Source organism: Arachis ipaensis, chromosome B3 (assembly GCF_059453495.1).
Source record: "Arachis ipaensis isolate K30076 ecotype BB chromosome B3, ASM5945349v1, whole genome shotgun sequence".
NCBI lineage: Eukaryota > Viridiplantae > Streptophyta > Magnoliopsida > Fabales > Fabaceae > Arachis > Arachis ipaensis.
The window spans coordinates 29,591,379-29,615,578 of NC_142438.1; the positions used below are offsets into that span (position 1 = coordinate 29,591,379).

At 34.3% G+C, this 24,200-nt stretch overlaps 1 protein-coding gene and 1 pseudogene across 1 annotated transcript in view; one reads left to right on the forward strand and one right to left on the reverse strand.

Moving 5' to 3' along the window:
* The window catches only part of LOC107632782 (diacylglycerol kinase 4-like), a 34,393-nt gene extending 29,859 nt beyond the window's left edge, over nucleotides 1–4,534 (forward strand). Inside the window, exons 12-13 of the mRNA XM_016336437.3 lie at nucleotides 1,080–1,196; nucleotides 4,269–4,534. Of these exons, the coding sequence (XP_016191923.2) occupies nucleotides 1,080–1,196; nucleotides 4,269–4,427 (276 nt within the window). The 3' untranslated portion in view covers nucleotides 4,428–4,534. The remainder of the gene's footprint in view (nucleotides 1–1,079; nucleotides 1,197–4,268) is intronic.
* A 6,009-nt stretch (nucleotides 4,535–10,543) lies between these two features.
* On the reverse strand, nucleotides 10,544–15,446 carry LOC148570162 (uncharacterized; annotated as a pseudogene).
* Between the last annotated feature and the right edge of the window lie 8,754 nt (nucleotides 15,447–24,200).

Consider the following 24,200-nt stretch of genomic DNA (forward strand, 5'->3'; position numbering starts at 1 on the left):
TTATAAAATTTTTCGATTGCACCTCTTCGAATAATAAACCTGCAGCGTTAGTGTTAATAGTAAATGAAGATAGATTCTTATTGTGGCATGCACATTTAGGTCATAAAATAATATAGAGTGAAATGTTTTTAAGATTTGTAATATCTCTTTTTATACAAATAAAGTTGTATGCAATGCCTGCTATATTAGAGAAACTTTTTCAATCTCTACAACAATCTATGATGAGCCTTTGCAGCTGGTATATATAGTTTTATACGTGGGGGCCATCACCTATCTCAGGCAGTATTAAAAATATATACTTTGTTAATTTCATTTATTCTTGTACCAAATAAACTTGCCACTATCTAATTCGTGCTCAAAGCAAACAAATCAATTTTTAATCAAATTCATAAAATGGTTGAACTGCAATTTAATAAGAAACTTAAGACACTTCAAAGTGATACTTTAGAATGCTTAAACTTGTGCAAAATTTTTTAGGAACATACAAGGAGTGATGATTTCATTAGCCAAATTACAATGTTGAAAGAAAACATCGACATGGAGTGTAGACAAGACTAACTCTCCTAACTACTGGTGGTATATCTACAAAATATTAGGAAAAAAAATTTAACAACAAAAAGCATCAATAATTCACTACCTACTCTTACTCTATCAAATATTTTTTCTCATAAAAAGACTTTTGGCAAGCTACCTCACTATAATAGTCTAAGAGTATTTTGCTACCTTTGCTTTTGACACTTGAGACCGTATATAGAGGTGCTTGGTTGAACTTGCTTAAAAAATTAACTTGGTTACACTATATTTCCATATAAATATTTATTCTTTTACATTCTTTTCAAACAAAAACTTCTTTATTTAATTTTGGTAAAGCAAGAATTATTCATGAGATGCTTTGATTGTATTTACTTAAAACTTTTTTTTTCTAGACTCACCTTATTTTCCTAGATAATTTTATTATATGTTATCAATGTTAATATTGTCATTTGATAATGTTCATCTAAATGTGCATCTGATTGTAAACTACTTTATTTTTTTCTCCCATAAATTGAAAAGTTGAATTTTTGTTTATTGTATTGTAGAGAGGATTTGTGGAAGCACAAGTAGATGATGGACTTTTAGAAATATTTGGTCTAAAGCAAGGATGGCATGCATCATTTGTCATGGTTGAATTAATTTCAGCAAAACACATAGCTCAAGTAGGTACTCATTTTATTGTGAATTTTTTTTGTTATTAATGAGAACTGCACAATATTTAAAGGCCTCAACATGACTTTTAACCTACATTCATTGAATCTTGTACTTAAGGTAGTTAGATAGAACCTTAGTTTTAAACTAAGCTCCAACTTACAGATTTTACCTTTTTCCAACTTTCAAAAACAAAATTAAAAAGCTAAAAGGAACATATTTGAAGAAAAACCTAGAGTTAGAACATGGAATAAAGAAATTAGAGATTTATTAAAAATTTGATTGCACCATATTCTATGTTCAATTGAAGTAGAAATAAAAAAAACATCAACACAACAAAATTATGATCACGTCAAGTCTATGGAACATTTTAAAGAAAAAGTAACATAGAATATAGAAATTATGCAATGACATTGTTAAATTCTATGTGAAAGAAAATATTGTTTTTGAAATATCATAAATCATTATTACACACAGAATTTTTACCATTGTTAAGCTTAATACTTTCAAATTATTAATTTCTAAAGCTTTGCACACGTTTCATTCTTTTAAAACCAACCAAATTTACAACTACTTTTATATGTAATACATTGCAATGGAACATGAAATATATTGTAATCAAATTTTCAATAAATTTTTAGTTCTCTTATTCTTTGTTATTCCATTTAGTTTTTCTTCTTATATGTTCTTTCAGCTAGAGTTTTTTTCTTATTTGGAAATAATTTAAAAATTGGATGGTCTGAAAAAAGATAATAATTTTAAAGTTGGACTTATTTGAAAACTCTTGCAATTTGCAAAAATGGTTTTACCATGCTTAAGTGATTTGGTTTTTCAAAGTCGGGTTAAAGGGATGGTTAGTGTTCACCACAATGACACAATTGAATTCCTCCAATGGCCATTAAACAAACATAAAGAGTAGCAAATTTCTTACTTATGAGAAGGTTAGTTAAAAATCACAATTTATATAATCCTAATACTAAAATTTACAATGTAATACCCTATTATTGCAAATTTGCAATTAAGAAGAGAACATTTTTGTTGGAAGGACTGGCACAAAAAAATGGCTGGTAATTGAGCCAATTGAGTTATTTCAAAACTAGATCCTGGAAGTGAAAGTGAGCGAAATTGCATTACATAAAAATTTTCTTGGATTCTTTAAGAGCAAATAAAAGCTCTTACTTTGTACTATTTATTTTTTCAATTTAAACTTAATTATTATTTTATTAATTTTTATTTTACCTTTAATATTGATGTAGCAAACAATAATAGATCAGAACAAAAGCAATAACTTATTCTTAAAGCACCTAAGAATAACTCATTAACATGACACTCTTAAGTCTTAATATCGTAACTTCCCATTATTTAAGCTTTTTTGTTTAAACTGTTGTTAAATATTTGATATCCTAATTTATATCTATTTTATATTTTTCACTTCAGCTTTCAAATTTTTTTTCTACCCCTTCCGCAACTTTTCTTGTATAAAATTATTAGGTACAAATGTTTTGAATTAATTTGAAATTAAATTTAGCTTTAAAAATTTTTTAGTCCTTATAAAACAACTGTTGCGTTATTTTAATTTTTATAAAAAAAAATTTTTGGTTCTAGTCATGTAAAATTTAAAAGGTCTCTATTTATTCCAATTGTTAGTTTGTTTTATTAGCATATAACCTACTATGTCATTACTTAACAAAACAAACTAACCATGAGGAATAAACTTTTTTTTTAATTTTACTTGATGAAAAACAAAAGAAAAATTTGATAGGTGCCAAAAGCTTATTTAAATAGTGGGGTAAAGTTAGAAAATTATTTTTAGTGATGTTAAAAGTAAAATATTTTTAAAATTATAGTGAAGAATTATTTCAATAATTATAAAATTAAATTTGTATATTATAATTTTGTTATCTACTAATCATAATTAAACAAACTAACTAATTTAATATGAGAGTAAAAAAATTACATAACTAGGAACATTATATTATCACTAGAATATAGTTTGATATCTCTATGTATATTTCTCTAGGTGTATATAAATAAAATAAGCAATTATATTTTCATTTCTTTTTATTTTGATTTCGACATTAATTAGTGTCTCTTCATGTTCATTACATGTAATTAATCTCAACAACTTGCATATTCATATTGTAACTTTCTTTTTAATAAGTTAAATATACGATCCTATAATATTATTATTAGAATAAATACTAGACATACTAACACTCTCTAACAAGCATTAGCTAACATACATGTTGGATCATTTTCTGGATTAGTTATATAATATAAAAATTGGCAAAAAAAACCTCTCAAAATGGGTATCAGTAGGATTAATAGCTATGGGGACTAAATGGGAATCCACAAAATTCTCATAGAAAGTGGAATTGTCTTCGTGAATAAATAGAAACAGGGACAAGGTCATATTATCTGCCCGTGAAAACCCATTAATGCTCGTGAATTTGAAATTACCATATTATTCTAAATGGAGCTCGGACTCGCGGTAGATTTGTCTTTGACCTATCGGACAAGAAAATACCATAGAAAATCAATATATATATATATTGTCACTATTTTTGATAATGCTGCTTTATACATGATTTTTTTTATTGTATGTTTAGATGAATTTATTATAAGGAAAGGAGTGACTATCAAAATAGGAGTGATAATATCCATTTCTATTATATGTTGAAAGGTATTGTTATGTTATTTTTTATAATGAACATGTTATTGATTTTGTTGGATTGTGTTAGATTATGTTAAATTGTATTAAATTATGTTCTATTGATTTATTTTATGATTGTTATGATATATTTTTTGTCAAATTTTTTAAAAATTTTTAAAGAATGTTCATGGATACTCGTAGGTATCCACCTTTTCTGTAGAGATAATTTATTGGGACCCACGATTGTAATAGGAAATGGAAGATGTGCATCCTTTTAAATGATGATGGCATAGGGGATGGCTATCCATTGTGATGACAGACAAAACTACTAGTTGTTTAATTCAATGAGATGGCATTACAAAACTGCTCTTTCTTATTGGAAAGTTCTAGCGTATTTTAACAATAAAAGTTTATTGATTAAATCTTTCAGGCAGCAGCAATTCGATTGGAAATTAGGGGTGGTGAATGGAAAGATGCATACTTGCAAATGGATGGAGAACCTTGGAAACAACCATTGAGCAGGGAACACTCAACATTTGTCGAAATAAAGAGGGAACCTTTCCAATCATTTATGGTTAGGGGAGACTGATTATTTGAAGGTTGGTAGCTCTATCGCAGGGAATCATGTAAGATGTGCATTTCAAATGCAACTTTGGCATTTCTCTAAGCCTGTTTAAAGTTAGTATTGTCTAAATTAGTCCCATTTGGTTAATTCCAAAAGAAAATTATAATCTTAATTGTAGTATGGAATATTATTTACTACACTAATAATGCTAATATTTAAGGATATGAAACCAAACTAATACAACATAAGTGACTTCTATTTTGTTGGATTCTATGGTGGAAAAAGAAGGTGGCACCATATGCCAAAAAAGATTATTTGACCCTTGATATATAATTAGATAGTGTCTGTTATTGAAGCTAATAGAAACTAAAGGGAATAAACAAAGTAAAGTGACTATAATGTGTTGGCATTAGTTTTGATATGCCTTTTTATCTTAGTGTAATATAGGGTAATGGAAAAGGATGGAGTATTTTGCTATTATGGGGACATCTTAAATCCGTTAGAGGCATATTGGGTGCATGATTGCTGCGTGATATTGAAGGGAACAGAAAATATCAGGGGTGTTTCAGAGGAGTGTATTGCACCTTGGCCCATCGCATGTGCAAGTGTGACCAGCCAGTGTTGCAATGAGCAAGCAAGGTCCCCTCTTTCATTAATGCATTTCTCACTCATTCTCTTCTGTCACAAACCCTTCATACCCCTCTCCTTAAACAATATGCTTGGAAATATAGATTAAAAATAGTGCATACTATTACAACAGCACATGGATTCACATGGTCCGCTCTCCTTACAAATTATACTCTTAAGTTCCTCAAATGATATTGTTAAAGGAACAACAACACTACATAAAATCTCACATGCGAATCTTACACTATTTATAGTAAATTTGACCATTGTAATACCCTTGTAAACAAACTCTATCAAACATATTTTTTCTACCAATCACTGACCCTCTGCTATTGGAAGAAGAGGAAATATAGAGAAGTAGATGGATATGCAGAACAAGAAAGAGAAATAGTTGTGATACTAACCCTCGTGCAAGCTTGATCTATTTTATTTCAAGTTCAAATTTCTATTATTAAACAGAAATTTTTTCAACAGTATTCATAATATGCCCCAATTTAGTTTTAATTTTTTTTAAATTATGAATATGGCACTAGCATTTTTGTTTTATTTTAAGAAATTTACTAAATTAACAATACACCCTTGGTGTTTTTAGTTTTTCCGAATTTAAAGAAAAAAATTGATCTATTCACTCCGATGGATTGTTTAACACAATAAAAAAAAAGATAAGTATAGGTAGACAATGAGAATACCAAACAATGTGAATAATAGATATGTTGGATGTTCAATTTAATAGGTATGCAGATGATTATGTTCATTATTTTTAATTGGATGGCTATTTCTTTTTATTCGATTTACTCATATACAATTAATTATAGCTGGATGTTCAATTCACTAGGTGTACAGATGGTTATCCTAATGTTAAGGTTTATAAGGTAATTTAGGGGTGGAGTATTTTTTTACTTTATTAGGTTAATTCTAGAGCCCATTATTCACATTGTTTACAAAAGTCATTATTTACCTAACAAAACTGAATAAAAAAATATTATAATTAAAAAAAATACTCCCATCGTATTGCTCATTTCATTAAAACAAGGAAACTCAATATACCCTTTACATATTGTGGTGAATGCAATTATTATCCCATATGTATGAAAAACATTAAAATGTTCAATTTTCTTATTTGACTAAACCACCAAAAGTAACCATGAAAGATTGATTCGCTGACAAAAGTAACCATGGAAAGTCATAACCCTTCAAATACCTGAAGGTTGTGGTAGGCTTAGAGAAGGGGGGTTGAATCTATGCCTTCCTTTTAAGTTGCTGTTATGACCCTTTTAAAACAAACTTTTAATTCTGATTCTGTTTGTACTTAGCAGCGGAAATTTATGAGACAATTTATTTTTGTCTCATGAATATCAGAAAACAGAACACAGCAGAGAAGAGAAAAGCTAACACCAGCATGTATCCTGGTTCGGTTGCCTTGTGCTATGCAACCTACATCCAGTCTCCTCCACAACTGTGGAAGAATTTTCACTATAGTTAACAGTATTACATACACCAATTACACATGATTGACCCAATCCTTTCACGCTAATACCTAACTATTCACTCTTAGTGCTAACCCAACTAAGAAAGGGATACCTCACATGTACAAGATACAAGACATAGACAAACCTAAAGAAATCTGAAATAAACTCTAGGCTTTTCTCTCAAGTGTTTCACTCAGCCTTTTTCCACTCATGGCTTTTTACTTGAGCTTTCTCACAATGCCTTTTCTCACAAGAAATTACAGAAAGATAAACATAGAAAAGTACATTACAATCTGTAAAACATGAAGGAGATTGACTTCATCAACAGCTTCTTCACTATGTGCAAAACCAGATTTGCAAACCTCAAATATAGTTCTTCAGTATTGGCCGAATGCTTCTTTGAAAGAAAGCATTATCCAAGTAGAGGAACTTCTTTTCAGAACACTACTCACACAACTTTGGTTTTCTCTCCTTGCTTCTGAATGAGCAGAAAGTCTTCTTTTATCTCCTTGCATGTTGCTGGGTTCTTCTTCCAAGGTCAACACCTTGAGCCTTGAGCTTCACCAACCCACAGATTCACTTTTTCTCATTAAACTTTAGAGTAGAAACTTTGCTTCTGACTTCCTCATCTTGACCGAAAGCCATAAAGCAGCAACCACAAGAGTCTTCCAATGGTCAACTTGATCTGAGCCCTTGAAAACTAACTTGGTCCCCAAGACATGTTTGAGACCGTGAATTTACAGTAGAGAGGAACATAAATCTTCTTTTCCATATAGCTCAAAACGGAGATACAGAGAGTTGAAGATGAAGAGAAGAAAGTGTGTTGCATGTAAGAGGAAATGGTTTACCTTGAGCTTTCTGATCTTTCCTTGATATGGATGATTAGACCTCACCCTTCTTTGCTTAACCTTCTCTTTCCTTCTTCTTTCATGACTAGCTTAGGGACTAAGCTCTCTTTCTTACTTTTTCTAAGTTCAGTGATTTGACTAAGACAGAGAGGAAAGGAACGTTGCTTTGGAAGCAATGAGAAAGAGTGAAGACTTCAATCTTGTATGAGAAGCTTGGTGTGATCAACTTGAATTGATGGACACGGGCTTGGATCGGGTTTTATTTGCATGGCCTGTTTTGATTTTTCAGCTTTGTTTCCTCATGAGCTTTATTTATTTATTGACCCACCAGCCTTGCTATATTATTTTCATTTCAATTTGGGCTGCTAAGATTTGGCCTGCAACAATAAATAATTAGTAATATGCAATTTTAATTAATCCACACTAATTATTTATTTGCCAAAAATAATGTTTGTCATCACTAATTAATTTAGTTAATTTCTTAACTCAACAATCTCCCCCTTGATGACAAACATGATTTAAGTAATAATTAGAAGAAAATGAATTTGAGTAAGATTTAGAAACTCCCTTTGATTTTTGTCATTAGCTTTTATGTTGCTCCCCCTTTCCTTTTCAAGATTAGCTCCCCCTGAATTTATGCTTTCCTCTTTGTACCTGTTTTACATTGTACTTAAAGAGAACACAATAAAGAGCTACACACATTTATCTTGTCTAAGGGATGTCAATCAAACAACACCACATAATCAGCCCAACATCAAGCTAATATCAGCAGCACAAAGATTCAATCATGTGAAAGCAATTTTTAATGCAGCAATCAGTCAAAAAATCCCAAAAGAAATACTAGTAGCTGTAGCAAAGCCAAAAAATTCCTAGGACACATTTACCATCCTATTATCCTATTGCTATTACTCCCCCTTTTGTCATCAAGGGCGGATAATAAGCAAGATCAACAAAAATAATATCTTGAGTCCTGCAGTAAAGAGTTAGAGCACAGTTCAAAGTACTAACTAAACTATCAAAAAGTGCAGCAGTATTTAGAGTTATTACAGTCATCCAAAATGAGAAACAGTTCAACAGTAGCAAAAGAACATAATTCATGAGATAAAAGAGAGAGCAGCAGCAGCAGTTTTCATGAGACAAATCCTAGGCATCAGAACCATTCCTCTCCGAATCAGCTTCCTCTTCAACATCAGTGGCAGGGTCTTCATCCTTTTGAAGGTTATCAATGAAGGTCATGAACACAGCCACTCTATCCCTTGATTTTCTTAGGAAGTTCTCATGCTTGCTAGCTAATTTTCTTTGCTCTTTGCTCATCGCAATCATATAATTTGATTGGGAAACAAACTCCTGAACAACATCCTTGACCACATTCAGTAGAGCAGATTTCTTCCCAGTAGAGATGGATGTACCCTTAGTGGAAAGAGAAGGAGATTCCTCAGGAACAAAGTCATCATGTTCATCATCTAAGACCACCCTTTCAAATCGAGTAGGTCCTTTGGGCTGTTTCACTGAACCACCCCCTTTTAGGCATGAATGTCTATTTTGATAATCCTCATTGGTCAAGTCAACACCAAAATACTCAAATATGCAAGTTAGAAACATGCCATAAGGAAGTGCTTTGTCTTTTTCACTCCTAACAGAGTCAAACATGTATCTAACCATCAAATATGCAAATGAAATTTCAGTTTTGGTGAGAAGGGCATATAAAACAAGAGTATCAGTGTAGGAAACCCTTTGATATGAGCCACTTTGAGGAAGTATAATGTGGATGACCATTCGGTGCAACTGAGCACGCTCATATCCTAGGGCTTTGTGAGTGGGTGTAATGCCATCAATCAAAGAAACATGTTCACAAATGTGAGCCAATGCATCATTGTAAGAAATTTCAACACCTTCATCCCACTTAACTGAAGTGTAAGCACAAGGCCCAACATCAGTATACTTCAAAGCATCACTGATAGTTTCATTGTTTAACACTATGTCTCGGCCCTTTACATATGAGTGAGCAGTGCCTTCATGATAAGTCATATTGGCATAAAATTCTTTGACCAATAAGGGATAAACAGACTTTTTGATGTCAAAAAGATGATTCCATTCCAGAAGAATCAAGTTATCAACAAACGGAAAATCTTTTCTTTTCAAAGATGGAAAATCGGCTAGAAAAGATGGACACAGGGTACGGTACTAGATAACCCCCTCATAAAAGTCATTATTCATGGCAGATTTGAATCTATAGGGGTTATAGTTCGAATGAGAGGTCAAAAAATGAGCTTTGTGATCAAAAGGGTCAATGTCTGGTTCTTTTACTGATTTAAGAGGAACTCGAGCTTTACCTCATTGAGAGCGCACATGAACCGACCTGGATTTGGGCTGAGTTGGCTCGGGAACTTGTTCCTCAGCCTTCGGACGTTTGCCTTTGGAGGAGCTTGGTTTTGAAGAACCAGGTTTTGAGGAGCCTGGTTTGGAAGGCGTCGCCTTTGGTGGTGGCGTCGGCTTGGCAGAGGCAGGGAATCTTGGTGTGGTCTTGGTCCGCGCCATGGGAGTAGTTCTTGGAGGAGAGGTAGGAGGAGAAGGAGAGGGTGTGAAGGTTCGGTTGTGAGAGCGAGTTGAAGGCTTTGTGAGAGGCTTGTAGATTTTTTCACGAGGAGGCCTTTTAGCAATGGTTTTCTTCCTCATTTGGTAATATTCAGGATTTTAAGGGAAGAGAAGCAGTAAAGAGAGTGGAAGAAACCGAGGAGTTGATGAGAAGTTAATAGAGGAAAGAGAGGGAGTGTTGGTAACCGTACCTAAAAGCAGTTTTTCACAAACCATGCAACTACATTACTTTTGAAAAGACTTGAAAAGACATGACCTCATAAAAGAAAGATTTTATTTTATTTTTAAAAGGAAGGAAATAAATTTTAAATTTCGAAAACCCCTTTAAAAAATAAATCACACCAAAATTTTTTTTGTCCAGAAAACATTAAAAGAAAGCCCCTTTTTTTTTAAAAAAAAAAATTAAACACACAAGCCAACGAAAATATTAACCAAACAAAAATGTAACATTCATATTTGGGCCCAGAGATGGTTGGATTTAAGGAAACACATTGGATCACTCTGGATCTGATTTTTAAGGTTGGCCCAGATCAATTTACACTTGAAACAAACCCAGAACATGCTGATTAAGGGGAACGTACTTCTTCAGCCCAGAATTGTCTCATACCTGTTTATGAGACAAAAAGCTCCAACAAATACATCAGCAATTTTCAAACAAAGAATCATAACTCAAAATTCCTAGACTAGTCCTAAGCATGTAGAATCTGTCCTCAGGCAGTGGTTTAGTAAAAATATCTGCTAATTGCTCCTCTGATTTAACAAATTGAATGCTAATATCCCTCTTTTGGACATGTTCTCTTATTGAGTGAAATTTCACTTCAATATGCTTAGTCCTAGAGTGCAAAACTGGATTTTTAGAAATATTAATGGCACTCATATTATCACACATTAAGGGAATATTTTCAGCATTTAATTTGTAATCGGCAAGCTGTGTTTTTAACCATAAAAGCTGAGAACAACAAGAAGAAGCAGCTATATACTCAGCCTCTGCAGTGGATAAGGCCAATGTTGGTTGCTTCTTACTTGACCAAACATTTAAGGACTTTCCAAGGAAACAACATAGGCCTGAAGTGCTCCTTCTATCAACTCTATCACCAGCAAAATCTGCATCACAATAACCAACTGCAGAAAAATCATCAATCTTAGGATACCAAAGACCAAAATTGGATGTGCCATGAACATATCTAATGATCCTCTTAACTGCAAAAAGATGTGACTTTTTTGGTTTGGATTGGAACCTAGAACACAATCCAACACTTTGCACAATATCGGGTCTAGAGAAAGTTAAGTACATAAGAGAACCAATCATTTCTCTATACCTAGTCTCATCAACATCTTTCTCAGTTTCTCCCTTATCTAATTTTGAATTAGGATGCATGGGAGTTCCCATGGGTTTGATATTTTCCATACCAAATTTCTTAACTAATTCTTTGGCATACTTCTCTTGATGAATGAAAATACTATTTTTAGTTTGTTTAATTTGCAGCCCAAGGAAAAAATTAAGTTCACCCATCATACTCATGTCAAATTCACTTGTCATGAGTGTTCCAAATTCAGAACAAAGGGATTCATTGGCTGATCCAAAAATAATGTCAACAACATATATTTGGACTAGAATGAAAGAATCATTAGAATTCTTGATAAATAGAGTTGTGTCTGTGGTGCCTCTTTGAAAATCATTTTTCAAAAGAAAAGAGCTAAGTCTCTCATACCAAGCTCTAGGAGCTTGTCTTAAACCATAGAGAGCTTTAGATAGTTTGAAAACATGATTAGAATGCTCTTTATTTTCAAAACCAGGTGGCTGCTCCACATACACTTCTCTATCTATCAGACCATTCAAAAATACACATTTCACATCTATTTGATATAATTTAAAACCACAAAATGCAGCATAAGCTAAGAAAAGTCTTATGGCTTCTATTCAGGCAACAAGGGCAAAGGATTCATCAAAGTCTATTCCTTCTTCTTGGTCATATCCTTGTGCCACTAGCCTTGCCTTGTTTCTTGCAATGCTACCATACCATCTTCTCCCAACTTGTTCCGAAATATCCACTTGGTGCCGGTCACTTTCTTTCCACTTGGCCTTGGAACCAAAGTCCACACTTGGTTCTTGTCAAACTCAAGAAGCTCATCCTCCATAGCTTTAACCCAAGAGGGGTCACTAAGGGCTTCCTTGACGTTTTGAGGCTCTATTTGTGAAAGAAGGGCAATGTTTGATCCTTCATTTGCCTTTCTAGTGGAAGACGGTGTTTGCATTCCATTAGAAACGTCCCCAATGACAAATTCCTCAAGATAATTCTTCAAGAATTTCCATTCACGAGGTCTGGTGGATTTGAAGGCAGATTCAGATACCAAGGGATTCTGGGTGCTGCTGGCTTTAGGATTTCCTTCAGATTCATGAGACAAAATAGAATTGTCTCTAGAATTTTCAGCAGTTGCAGTTTCTAGTTCAGCTTGACCAGGATGTTCTTTTTCATGATTTTGAGTAGTTTCATCTTCCTTTTGAGCTTGATTTCCTACATCACCATCTTCCAAAATGCTTTGTACTAAGTTAGTATCACAAAATGTAACATGTATGGACTCCTCAATAATCCTAACATCTTGATGATAAACCCTATATGCTTTACTAGTTGTGGAATATCCTACAAATAAACACTCATACGCCTTTGGATCAAATTTTCCCAAATTATCCTTGTTATTTAAAACAAAACATTTGCATCCAAAGATGTGCAAGTAGTCTAAGTTTGGTGGGTAACCTTTCCAAAGTTCATAAGGGGTTTTCTTCAAAAATTTCCTTATGATTGTTCTATTCAAAATGTGGCAAGCCGTGTTAACTGCTTTAGCCCAAAGGAATTTTGGAATATTACTCTCACAAAGCATAGCTCTTGTCATCTCTTGTATGCTTCTATTTCTTCTTTCCACAACACCATTTTGTTGTGGTGTTCTTGGACAAGAGAAGTTGTGAGATATTCCAAATTCCTCATAAAAGGATTTAAATAAATTATTTTCAAATTCAGTTCCATGATCACTTCTTATAGAAGAGATTTTTAAATCCTTTTCATTTTGAATTTTCTTACAAAAAGGTTCAAAGGCCGAAAAGGCTTCATTTTTGTGTGCAAGAAATAAAACCAAACCAAACCTAGTATAGTCATCCACAATTACTAAACCATAATGTTTACCACCTAGGTTTTGAGTTCTTGTTGGACCAAATAAATCAATGTGTAGCAACTCAAGTGGTCTTTTAGTAGAGATGTCTTCCTTTGGTTTAAAAGAACTTTTTGTTTGTTTTTCCATTTGGCAAGCATCACAAGTGATGTCTTTGTCAAACTTTATCAAAGGAAGGCCTCTTACTAATTCTTTCTTTACAAGTTTGTTTATTTGAAACATACTTGCATGGCTCAATCTCTTGTGCCATAACCACTTTTCAGATTCTTTAGAGTGAAGACAAGCTACATTTTTATCCTTTAGTTCATCAAGAGTAAGTCCATACATATTATTAAAACTCTTGGCAACAAACATCACTTCATTTGTCTTTTTATTAACAACACATCATTCAAGTCTTTTGAAAATTACTAAATATCCTAAATCACACAACTGACTTATACTCAAAAGATTGTGCTTCAAACCACATACCAAAAGTATATCATCAATGAAAGTAGATTGCTCATTACCTACTTTTCCAACAGTAATGATTTTACCTTTACCATCATCTCTAAAGGTCACAAAACCTCCATCATACTTATTTAGTTTGATGAAGTAGGTTGACCTTCCAGTCATGTGCCTTGAACATCCACTATCCATGTATCACATGTCCTTTTTGTTCTTGGATGTTAGGCAAATCTGCATGAAGAGTTTCAAGTAGCCTTAGGTATCCAAATTAATTTGGGTCCTTTGAAGTTAATCCATCTTGGTTGCCCAAGTGCATTGAAATCACAAACAACATTGTAAACTTTGTTTTCTACAACTCTCTTTTCAATGAAACATTGTGCATATGAGTGACCAAATTTCTTGCAATTAACACAATGATTTTCTGATGTGTGTCGCTGAAATTGAGGTGAGTTATATTGCTTGAAATGATTAAAGGATTGAAATTTTCTGGTTTTTGGAGGAGATGCCTTTCTTTTGACAAACTGATTTTTATTAAAATTATTCCTCTTTGCAAAAATATTTTCACCAAAATTTTTGAAAATCTTTGGATTTTTCGAAAATGAGGTTTTGTTGTAAAAAGATGGTTTCTTGAAAGCTCCCTCATTTTTCGAAATGTATCCCAAACCTGGCCTGTTTGAACTCGGTTTGGTTTTTGGTGAAGTCTCATTTTCACTTGTGTATACTTCATCAAATTTTTCTTCAAATGTTGGAGCATATCCAATACCATATTTGTTAGGTATGGTTTTGGTATTTGAAGAAGAAGCCACAAATTTTATAGAGGAAGTATTGGAAACTGCATCTTCCTTGGCTATGTAGCCTAAACCAGATTTTTCAAACAATGGTCTTTGACTTGCAAGTAATTTGTCCAAGTTACTAGAACCTTGAGCAAATTTTGTTAAGTCACCATTAAGCCTTTTAATCATATCATTTAATCTTTTATTTTCAGCAATTAACTCATGAGAAGGATCCACAATGTGCTTTCCTTTTAATTTTTCAAGTTCAGATTTTAGAAATCTGTTTTCTTCAATGATGTCCAAAGCACATTCAGTTTCCTTCACTTTTTCTTTTAAAAAATCATTTTCATTTCTTAACACATCTCTTTCAGATCTGCATTCATTGTACTTGTCAAGCAGTTTTGAGGTGTTTAAAGTGAGATCATCAATAATAGCATGTAAGTCCTCAATGGTCAAATCATAATAATTTACCTCATCAAGATTGTTGTTTCCAGCCATGAAGCAGTCTTTATCATCTCCTTCAGATTCTTCTTCTTCATTTTAGTTGTTCTCAAGATCCTCCCAAGTTGCCATGAGCACTCTCTTCCTTTCCTTCTTTCCTTTGTCCTCCTTTTTGAGCTTTGGATAGTTTAGCTTAAAATGTCCAGTCTCCTTGTAATGATGGCACGTCACCTTGCTCAAGTCGATCTGGTGCTCCTTTGAACTTGAACCCTTGTATTTGCCCTTGTTCTTCATCATCCTTCTAAATCTCCTAGCAAAAAACAAAAGCTCATCATCTGAAATACCATCATTAGACTCACTCTTTTTTGGTTCTATTTGTGACTTGAGGGCTATTCCCTTTTTCTTTGAGTCTGTGTTTATGTGTGTGGCTTCATAGGCAAGGAGTTTTCCTCTCAGCTCATCATAGGTTATGGGACTTAGGTTGTTGCTCTCGGTTAGGATAGTGGCAGTGGTTTGCCATTCTTTTGTGAGGCTTCTAAGGAGTTTTCTCACCAAGGTTTGTTCTGCATAGTTTGTACCCATAGCATCAAGGTTGTTGATTATGATTGAGAATCTCTCAAACGCTCCATCAATGCTTTCTCCATCCTTCATGTTAAACATCTCGTACTCTTTTCGCAGCATATCAATCCTCGTTTCTTTGACTTGTTTAGTGCCTTCATGTGTAACCTGGAGTTTTTCCCAGATTTCTTTGGCTGTCTTGCATCTAGACACCTTCCGGTACTCTTCAAAGATGATAGCACAGTGAAGAAGGTTGATTGCTTTAACATTCAGCTCCATCTTCTTCTTATCATCTTCATTCTATTCAGCTTCTTCTTTTGGAGTCACCACTCCATCAGCACTTGTTTTTGTTGGGATCTTGGGACCGCTTACAACTATCTTCCATATGTTGTAGTCAATGGATTGGATGAAGATCCTTATCCTTTCTTTCCAGTAGGCATAGTTCTTCCCGTTGAAGAAAGGTGGCCGGTTGTTTGACTGGCCTTCAGTGAGGGTGTAGGCAACTGTGGTTGTGCCCAAGTTGTTCGCCATTGGATCTTTGCTCCAAGCGGTTAAGCTTGATTCTTGAGACCTTAGCTCCTGATACCAATTGAAGGTTGTGGTAGGCTTAGAGAAGGGGGGTTGAATCTATGCCTTCCTTTTAAGTTGCTGTTATGACCCTTTTAAAACAAACTTTCAATTCTGATTCTGTTTGTACTCAACAGCAGAAATTTATGAGACAATTTATTTTTGTCTCATGAATATCAGAAAACAGAACACAGCAAAGAAGAGAAAAGCTAACACCAGCATGTATCCTGGTTCGATTGCCTTGTGCTATGCAACCTACGTCCAGTCTCTTCCACAACTGTGGAAGAATTTTCACTATAGTTAACAGTATTACATACACCAATTACACAGGATTGACCCAATCCTTTCACACTCAAGTTTAACCTAACTTGACATTGGCTATGCTAATATCTAACTATTCACTCTTAGTGCTAACCCAACTAAGAAAGGGATACCTCACAGGTACAAGATACAAGACATAGACAAACCTAAAGAAATCTGAAATAAACTCTAGGCTTTTCTCTCAAGTGTTTCACTCAGCCTTTTTCCACTCATGGCTTTTTACTTGAGCTTTCTCACAATGCCTTTTCTCACAAGAAATTACAGAAAGATAAACATAGAAAAGTACATTACAATCTGTAAAACATGAAGGAGATTGACTTCATCAACAGCCTCTTCACTATGTGCAAAACTAGATTTGCAAACCTCAGATACAATTCTTCAGTATTGGCCGAATGCTTATTTGAAAGAAAGCATTATCCAAGTAGAGGAACTTCTTTTCAGAACACTACTCACACAACTCTGGTTTTCTCTCCTTACTTCTGAATGAGCAGAAAGTCTTCTTTTATCTCCTTGCATGTTGCTGGATTCTTCTTCCAAGGTCAACACCTTGAGCCTTGAGCTTCACCAACCCACAGATTCACTTTTTCTCATTAAACCTTAGAGTAGAAACTTTGCTTCTGACTTCCTCATCTTGACCGAAAGCCATAAAACAGCAACCACAAGAGTCTTCCAATGGTCAACTTGATCTGAGCCCTTAAAAACCAACTTGGTCTCCAAGACATGTTTGAGACCATGGATTTACAACAGAGAGGAACATAAATCTTCTTTTCCATATAGCTCAAAATAGAGATACAGAGAGTTGAAGATGAAGAGAAGAAAGTGTGTTGCATGTAAGAGGAAATAGATTACCTTGAGCTTTCTAATCTTTTCTTGATATGGATGATTAGACCTTAACCTTCTTTGCTTAACCTTCTCTTTCCTTCTTCTTTCATGACTAGCTTAGGGACTAAGCTCTCTTTCTTACTTTTTCTAAGTTCAGTGATTTGACTAAAACAGAGAGGAAAGGAACGTTGCTTTGGAAGCAATAAGAAAGAGTAAAGACTTCAATCTTGTATGAGAAGCTTGGTGTGATCAACTTGAATTGTTGGACACGGGCTCGGATCGGGTTTTATTTGCATGGCCCGTTTTGATTTTTCAGCTTTGTTTCCTCATGGGCTTTGTTTATTTATTGACCCAACAGCCTTGCTATATTATTTTTATTTCAATTTGGGCTGCTAAGATTTAGCCTGCAACAATAAATAATTAGTAATATGCAATTTTAATTAATCCACACTAATTATTTATTTGCCAAAAATAATGTGTGTCATTACTAATTAATTTAGTTAATTTCTTAACTCAATAATACCCACAATTGATTTGCTCTGTTTGTCAAATGTGACCAAACGTTAGAAGAGTGTTATTGAATTATATAATGTGTCCACATCCATAACAATGTGGCAAAAGGATGTCTTACGTGGATTAATTTTTTTTTTGTTAAAATTTCATTTATTTAGTTTATTAAAAAAATCATTACTCCTTCAAGCATTGAAATTAGAAGAACAGTAAGACGTGTTACCCCTCCTTTTTGAGTGCGAAATCAACCAGAGCAGTTTTTCATCTTCTTCTTCTCTAGCGTAATCCCATTCTGCTCTGATTCCATTCCTGCGACGATATTGGAGAGGGAGGTTGTTGCTTCTCCAACAGACTGTGTTTCGAGGTGAACTCTGTCACACTCGAAGGCTCTAAGAGGTAATACTTTCATAAACTAAGTGATTCGAGTAACGTCTAAGTTATAAGAGTTGTTCGTTCAATGTGGAAAAATTACTTCTGTTGTTGTGGTTATTTATGATAGGGTTTGGATTTATGGTAACTTCATTATATTCTTATTCCTTTATTTAATCTGTATAATTTTTTATGGTTCGAATATTGTGGTGATTATTGTTTTTGAAACCAAATTGATAGTGAAGTTAGGTACCATGATGGTTAGGGTTTGAGTAACTTCGAGTTTGTGAGATTGCCACTAATGGTGGAGTTTTTATTCTTTTACGTAGATGGCTACAATACATATCACTTTGGAGATATATCACAGAGAAAAATTTGAGAGAACAAAAGATGGAAAAACTGTGTATGTAGGTGGAGAGAAATCTGAAATTCGAAGGGTCAATGTTGATACTCTTAATGGGTTTTTTATCAATGACCTCCTTAGAGATATAGGATATACCATGATCAATGAATGCTATTGGTTAGTGCTTGGAATGGAGCTTAATGGTGGTTTAAAGTTATTGAGGAGTGATAAAGACATAATAGAAATGTATGAAGCTGCATTGAGGAATGATAGTAGGATTTGTGTATACACTGAGGCATAATAGCCTTGGATGCTGCAGCAGCTGAAGCTGAGGCATCTCTAACTGCTGGAACCCAACCATAGGTAAAATCTAAATTTGTTAATTGCTTAAGCATTTTTGAGCTATTAATTTTACTTACATTCATGTCTAATTTAATTCATAGGCCACTACCACATTGAATCCATCTCCTAATATGCCGCATACACCGCAAGTGCCACCACCAATTAGGCCACCAACCACAAAAATAAAGAGAACAAAGAGATCCACCAAGAGGCCTCCTCTATCACAAGTTCAGACCCCTGTGCCTCAGGCTCCAATTTTGAACACTCCTCAGCAGCCATCCAATGCATCTGTTAGGCCACCCACCGTGTCCCAACATACAATGCAAGGAGCCAGTGTAGGCACAACTTCCAAGTTTGCACAGTTTATACCAACACCAAGATCACACCTTACACCAAGATGGCCATTTCCTGGATTCAGACCATCTACTACTGTGCAAGGTACAGCCTATGGATTATCCAGTGGGAGCAGCAATTTAAACCAAATTAAAAAAAAATTAACAGTCTTTATCTTTTTTTTGGAATCTATATTTATGTAATTTACCTCAATACTTTACTGATAAGGATCAATTATGTTTACTATTTTTATTTTGGATTATAATGTCGTGTTCGTATGCTACATACACTACTTAAACAGTTATTGATGTACCTTTTTAGAACTTTATGAATGCTTATGAGTGCTTGTGATTATGCAGATTTTTTAATACATATTATATTCTGATATTGATGTTATTATGATTAACTAATTTCTTAGCTCAGAATGCTTAAACAATGTTGGAAAAGAATAGCAATTATTGAAAATAGTGATAGAATAAAATATAATAAATAGCAAATATATCATCCCATTCAAACATGAATTACATTGTTCTTTATTGGTAGAAAACGATCCTATATCGAAACTAGTTCTAAACTTATGCATAAATTTTGGACTCAAACTTCCTAATCACTTGTATATGACCATTACAAACAAGAAAAGCGTAAACTGCATAAACAATCTTAAAGACACGGACACAAGCCATACTCTCATAGCTTTGATTTCACCTTCAATCTTCTTCTCAACCTTCGTGGCCATGTTAACATTTCTCTCCCTGTGGTCTGTTGGAACAATCGTCACATCTTGATTAGCAACACCACGTTCATGCTCATTGAGTCTTCTAATCAAACACCTTGCCAAATTTTGCCATCCCCAATCAATTTTATCAACCTAAACAAAATAATTGCAATCTCGACTCTACAGAAGCCAAAAAATCAAAATATCAGAGATGCAGAGGAACCCTATACTTGTCTAATTATCATAAATAATGTTCCATACCTTCGAAAAGGGACAACGAATGAACCATCTTCTAGAATTAGTAACCATCAAAGATTCCAACAAGACAACATACTCACCACAATGACATCTTCTATCCATAATTTTCTCCTTCTTCATCTTCAAATATGAAGCTCTTGAAAATCTGCTTCCTTCACTTATAGTTACTTCTCTCCTTGACATTGCTCAAACTCTATGAGAATAAATTAATTCAGGAATTAAGGTTCTTCACTTGTAGTTACCTTGGATGATTGTACTCGAGTATAATTTTACCTTGCAAAAATTAGGTTCCAACTAAGAAGAACGAAGAATTAGGATTCAAATTGACCCTAAATGATACTAAATACATGTATGCCTACCAACACGTGTTATCGTCAAAGTAAATAGTCCACGTATGCACTCTGCTAAGGCTACATCAGACTTGGCTATTTTTGACAAACAAAGCAAATCAATTGCAGGTATCTGAGGAGTTATGATCTTCCATGGTTACTTTTGTCAGCGAATCAATCTTTCATGGTTACTTTTGGTGGTTTAATCTTTTCTTATTATTCACCAAATGATAGCCAATATAAAAAAAAATTAGCCGTAATGTGCTACATATGTTATTGGAACATATATAAAATTAAGAAAAGGGAAGAAGGGACAAAACTACACATGAAAGTTCGCACGCTGGACACGATTACACTTCAATCATTTAATGAGTCACGCGTGCACACCATTTATACACTCCGACGGACACAGTATTTTTCGTGTTTATTTTGTTTAGGAAGAAGGGACAAAAATACACCTGAAAGTTCACACGCTGGTCACAATTACACTTCAATCATTTAACGCCGCCACATGCCGATGGTCGGAAGGATAAATGTGTCTGCCGGAGTGTATAAATAGTGTGCACGTGTAACTCATTAGATGATTAAAGTGTAATCGTGTCCAGCGTGCGAACTTTCGGGTGTACTTTTGTCCATTCTTCCTTAAGAAAAGTATTGGGTTATCAAGTAATATTTGTAACTAAATTTAAGTAAATATTTCCAACCATATTTTTTCTATTTTCTTAGCCATGCATTGTGTCTTTGTTATCATCATTGTCGTCTCTTGCTCTTCATCTCCTTCTCTTTCTTTCTTTGTATTTTTTCCTTCTTTTCTTGCATAATTTTTTTTCTCTTTCTTCTTATGTGTTTTCTTTATTTCTTTCTTTTTTTTTGTATTTTTAAAATATTACAAAAAAAGAAGATAAAAAAAGTATGAGAAAAAGAAACAAATGAAGAAAAAAATGCATAAAAAATATATTTTTCGATAAATGTGGAATTTTTTTACGATATATAAAAAATGTTAAAGGAAAACAAAAACTTTTTAAGGCGATCATAAGAAGCAAACACTCAAGTATTATTGATCTTTGTAGATATATTGAATATAGATGGCTTATCTTTAAATGCCACTAGTCAACACACAAGGAGTTTGAATATAGTTAAACGAACAAAGAACAAGTTGATAAATGTGAACTTGCTAACCATATCACAAGTCAGAACCATGTGTTCACATATACAGATGGTGGATACTCTATTAGAATTGATCACATCGTGCTAAGAATTTTGGTGCTTTAGAATGTGTGCAAGTTCACATTGTATGGTAATGGATGTGAGTTAGCAAAATCCATCAATGAGAACTCCTAGGTTAGGTTAGAGGGTTTAGGATGTCGGATTGATAAATATAGTATAATTTTTCATGAGCATATTTTTGGGACTTTGAAACACTAGACTTTAGATATTGAGACTGATTATCTTGATATTAATTATTTGGTGTGAACAAGACCTGAATGGCATCTCATGGACGTGGACAGAGAGGAAATGAGGGACCCGGACCAACAAATAATTTGGTTGACTTTATGCCTCCTTTGGAGAATATGGTTGCTGCTATGCAAGCTACTGTTGAAGTTTTGGGACAGCATGCTGGGAAATGGAAATGGAAGTGGACCCAATGGTTCGGATGGAGGAAATGGAGGGCCGATGACTTTGGCCGCCTTTTTTAAGATGAATCCGCCAACCTTCAAGGGCACGATGAACCCAATTGAGGCGGATAACTGGTTCCAAGCCATGAAGAGAGCATTGCAAGCCCAACATGTGCCGGAAGATCTGTATGTGGAGTTTGTCACATATAAGCTAGAGGGAGAAGCTTAATTCTGGTGGCAAAGAGCTCATCGTTTATTGTAGCAAGGTGATGCTGTGATTACTTGGGATATGCCTTACAAGTGGAGTTCTACAAGAAGTACTTTTCTAACTCAGTTAGGGCAGTGAAGGAGTTGGAACTATTACAGCTGAAGCAAGGATCTATGACTGTGGCTGAATACACCAATAAATTTAAGGAGCTATGTCGATTTTTGAAGGTTTGCCAAGGTGCTCTGGAGGGTTATGAGGAGTGAGGAGTGGAAATGCATAAAGTAGGTGGCTCTGAGATGACATTATGAGTGTTGTGGTCCCGATGGAGATCAGGAGCTTTTCTGAGCTAGTTAACAAGAGCCGAGTGGTGGAAAAGTACTCAAGAAAAACTCCTATGGCGAGGAGTGGTCGCCGGGAATCCCATGAAAGGGGACAAGACTTCAAGAGGAGTGGGTATCCACCTTAATATTCCCAAGGTCAGAACAATTACCGAAGGAATGACAACCGCTCGAAAAATGGTAAAGAAAAACTGACTGATGCTACTTCGGATGACTTGAGGTGCCAAAGATACGGAAAATACCATCAAGACCAGCTGTGCTGGACTAAGTTAGGTCTGTGCTATCGTTGTGAGGGACCAGGACATATCTCCTGAGATTATTCATAAAGGAAGAATCAGTGTGCGGGTCGATCTCAACAACAAGGTTGAGGTAATTGTGATATTAATAAGGATAACCCAACTTTAACTACTTTGTATGATACCGGAGTATGGCATTCATTCATATCATATGATTGAGTTGTGAGAATCATGATATCTAAATGCATTATCGGTCGATGACTTTAAGTTATTAAGACAAAGAGATTTTTGGTTAACGTAGATGAATATTTAGGTTCTTGGTGGCTAACCATCAGAGTGACGCAGTGAAAGCATGTGGGAGCATCGATATGGTATAGTTATGATGAGTGGATTGCCTTAATAACCTAATTAAGTTTGAGTATGAGTGTAAATTTAAGATGAGAACTTAAACTATAAAAAAAGTGAACCTCAATTATGGTTAATGGTGTTAGGAGAAAAACACTTCGTGAAAAGAGGAGTTGTGGGATACAAAATTGTTTCAAAAGTTAGCAAAAGGTTGAGGAACTATACGTTGAGGGCAAAATTTTTATTAAGGTGGGTAGGATGTAAAATCCAGTTACACGATAAGTTGTGAAAAAATGCATAATGACATTAAAATTAGCTGTATTGCCTTAAATCTGTCTGGTACTATGTATGAGGGAATTAAAGCTATAGAAATGATAAGAAAAAAATTTAGAATAGAAAATCAAACACTTATCTTAAACTTTTGGCCCAAAATAAGGCAAAAAGACCAAAAATTCACAAACGGGCCCATGTTGGGCCCAAAGCCCAAATCCATGATATAAAAGCCCTTCATCTATGGCATTTCAGCACATCACTCCCTCATTTGAGAGTGAGCCATGAGCATGAAGATAAGAGAGGAACCAAAACCCTTGTCACTATTCATTACCAAACTTCAAATCTACATATCTCCCAAATCGGAGCTCCAATTAGCGGTCTGTTTGCGGCTATGCGTTCTTATCAGTTTTCTCTTTAATTCTATACCATTGAAGTTATTACTCCCAAGAATCTTGAGCCATTTTTGAGTTTCCTTTTCATTTCGTATTTTGGTAGTTGTAGTGTTAAGAAATTGTGATTTTGATGTTTAAGGGAAGTTTAACCACTTTTCTAGCGGGATTCTGACCCAAGGTTATGTGGTACAAGGTAAGAAAACTCTTCCCTTTTAAATTTTCCCCTATATATGTGAGCCCTAGTTGAACTATATGTGATATTTGGTAATATTAGAGTTGCTAGAGTTACATGCTTAATTTTGGAACTTGAGTTGATTCCGGACCACTTGATGGAGGCTTAGTGCTGTTGATTAAGGCTTGGGTGTGATCGAGAAAAGAATCCAAGTTGTTTAAAACCGCCGTCATTAAGGCAGGGTTTTGGTTTTGGGTAGACATTATATAAAGTTATGTGAAAACCTAAGTTAAATGCCCTTAGGATAAGATTAAATGAAAATATTTGTTGTTGTGAATGTTTGATGGATTAGTGTGAAATGATTAGTAATTGGTTGGATGATGGTTTG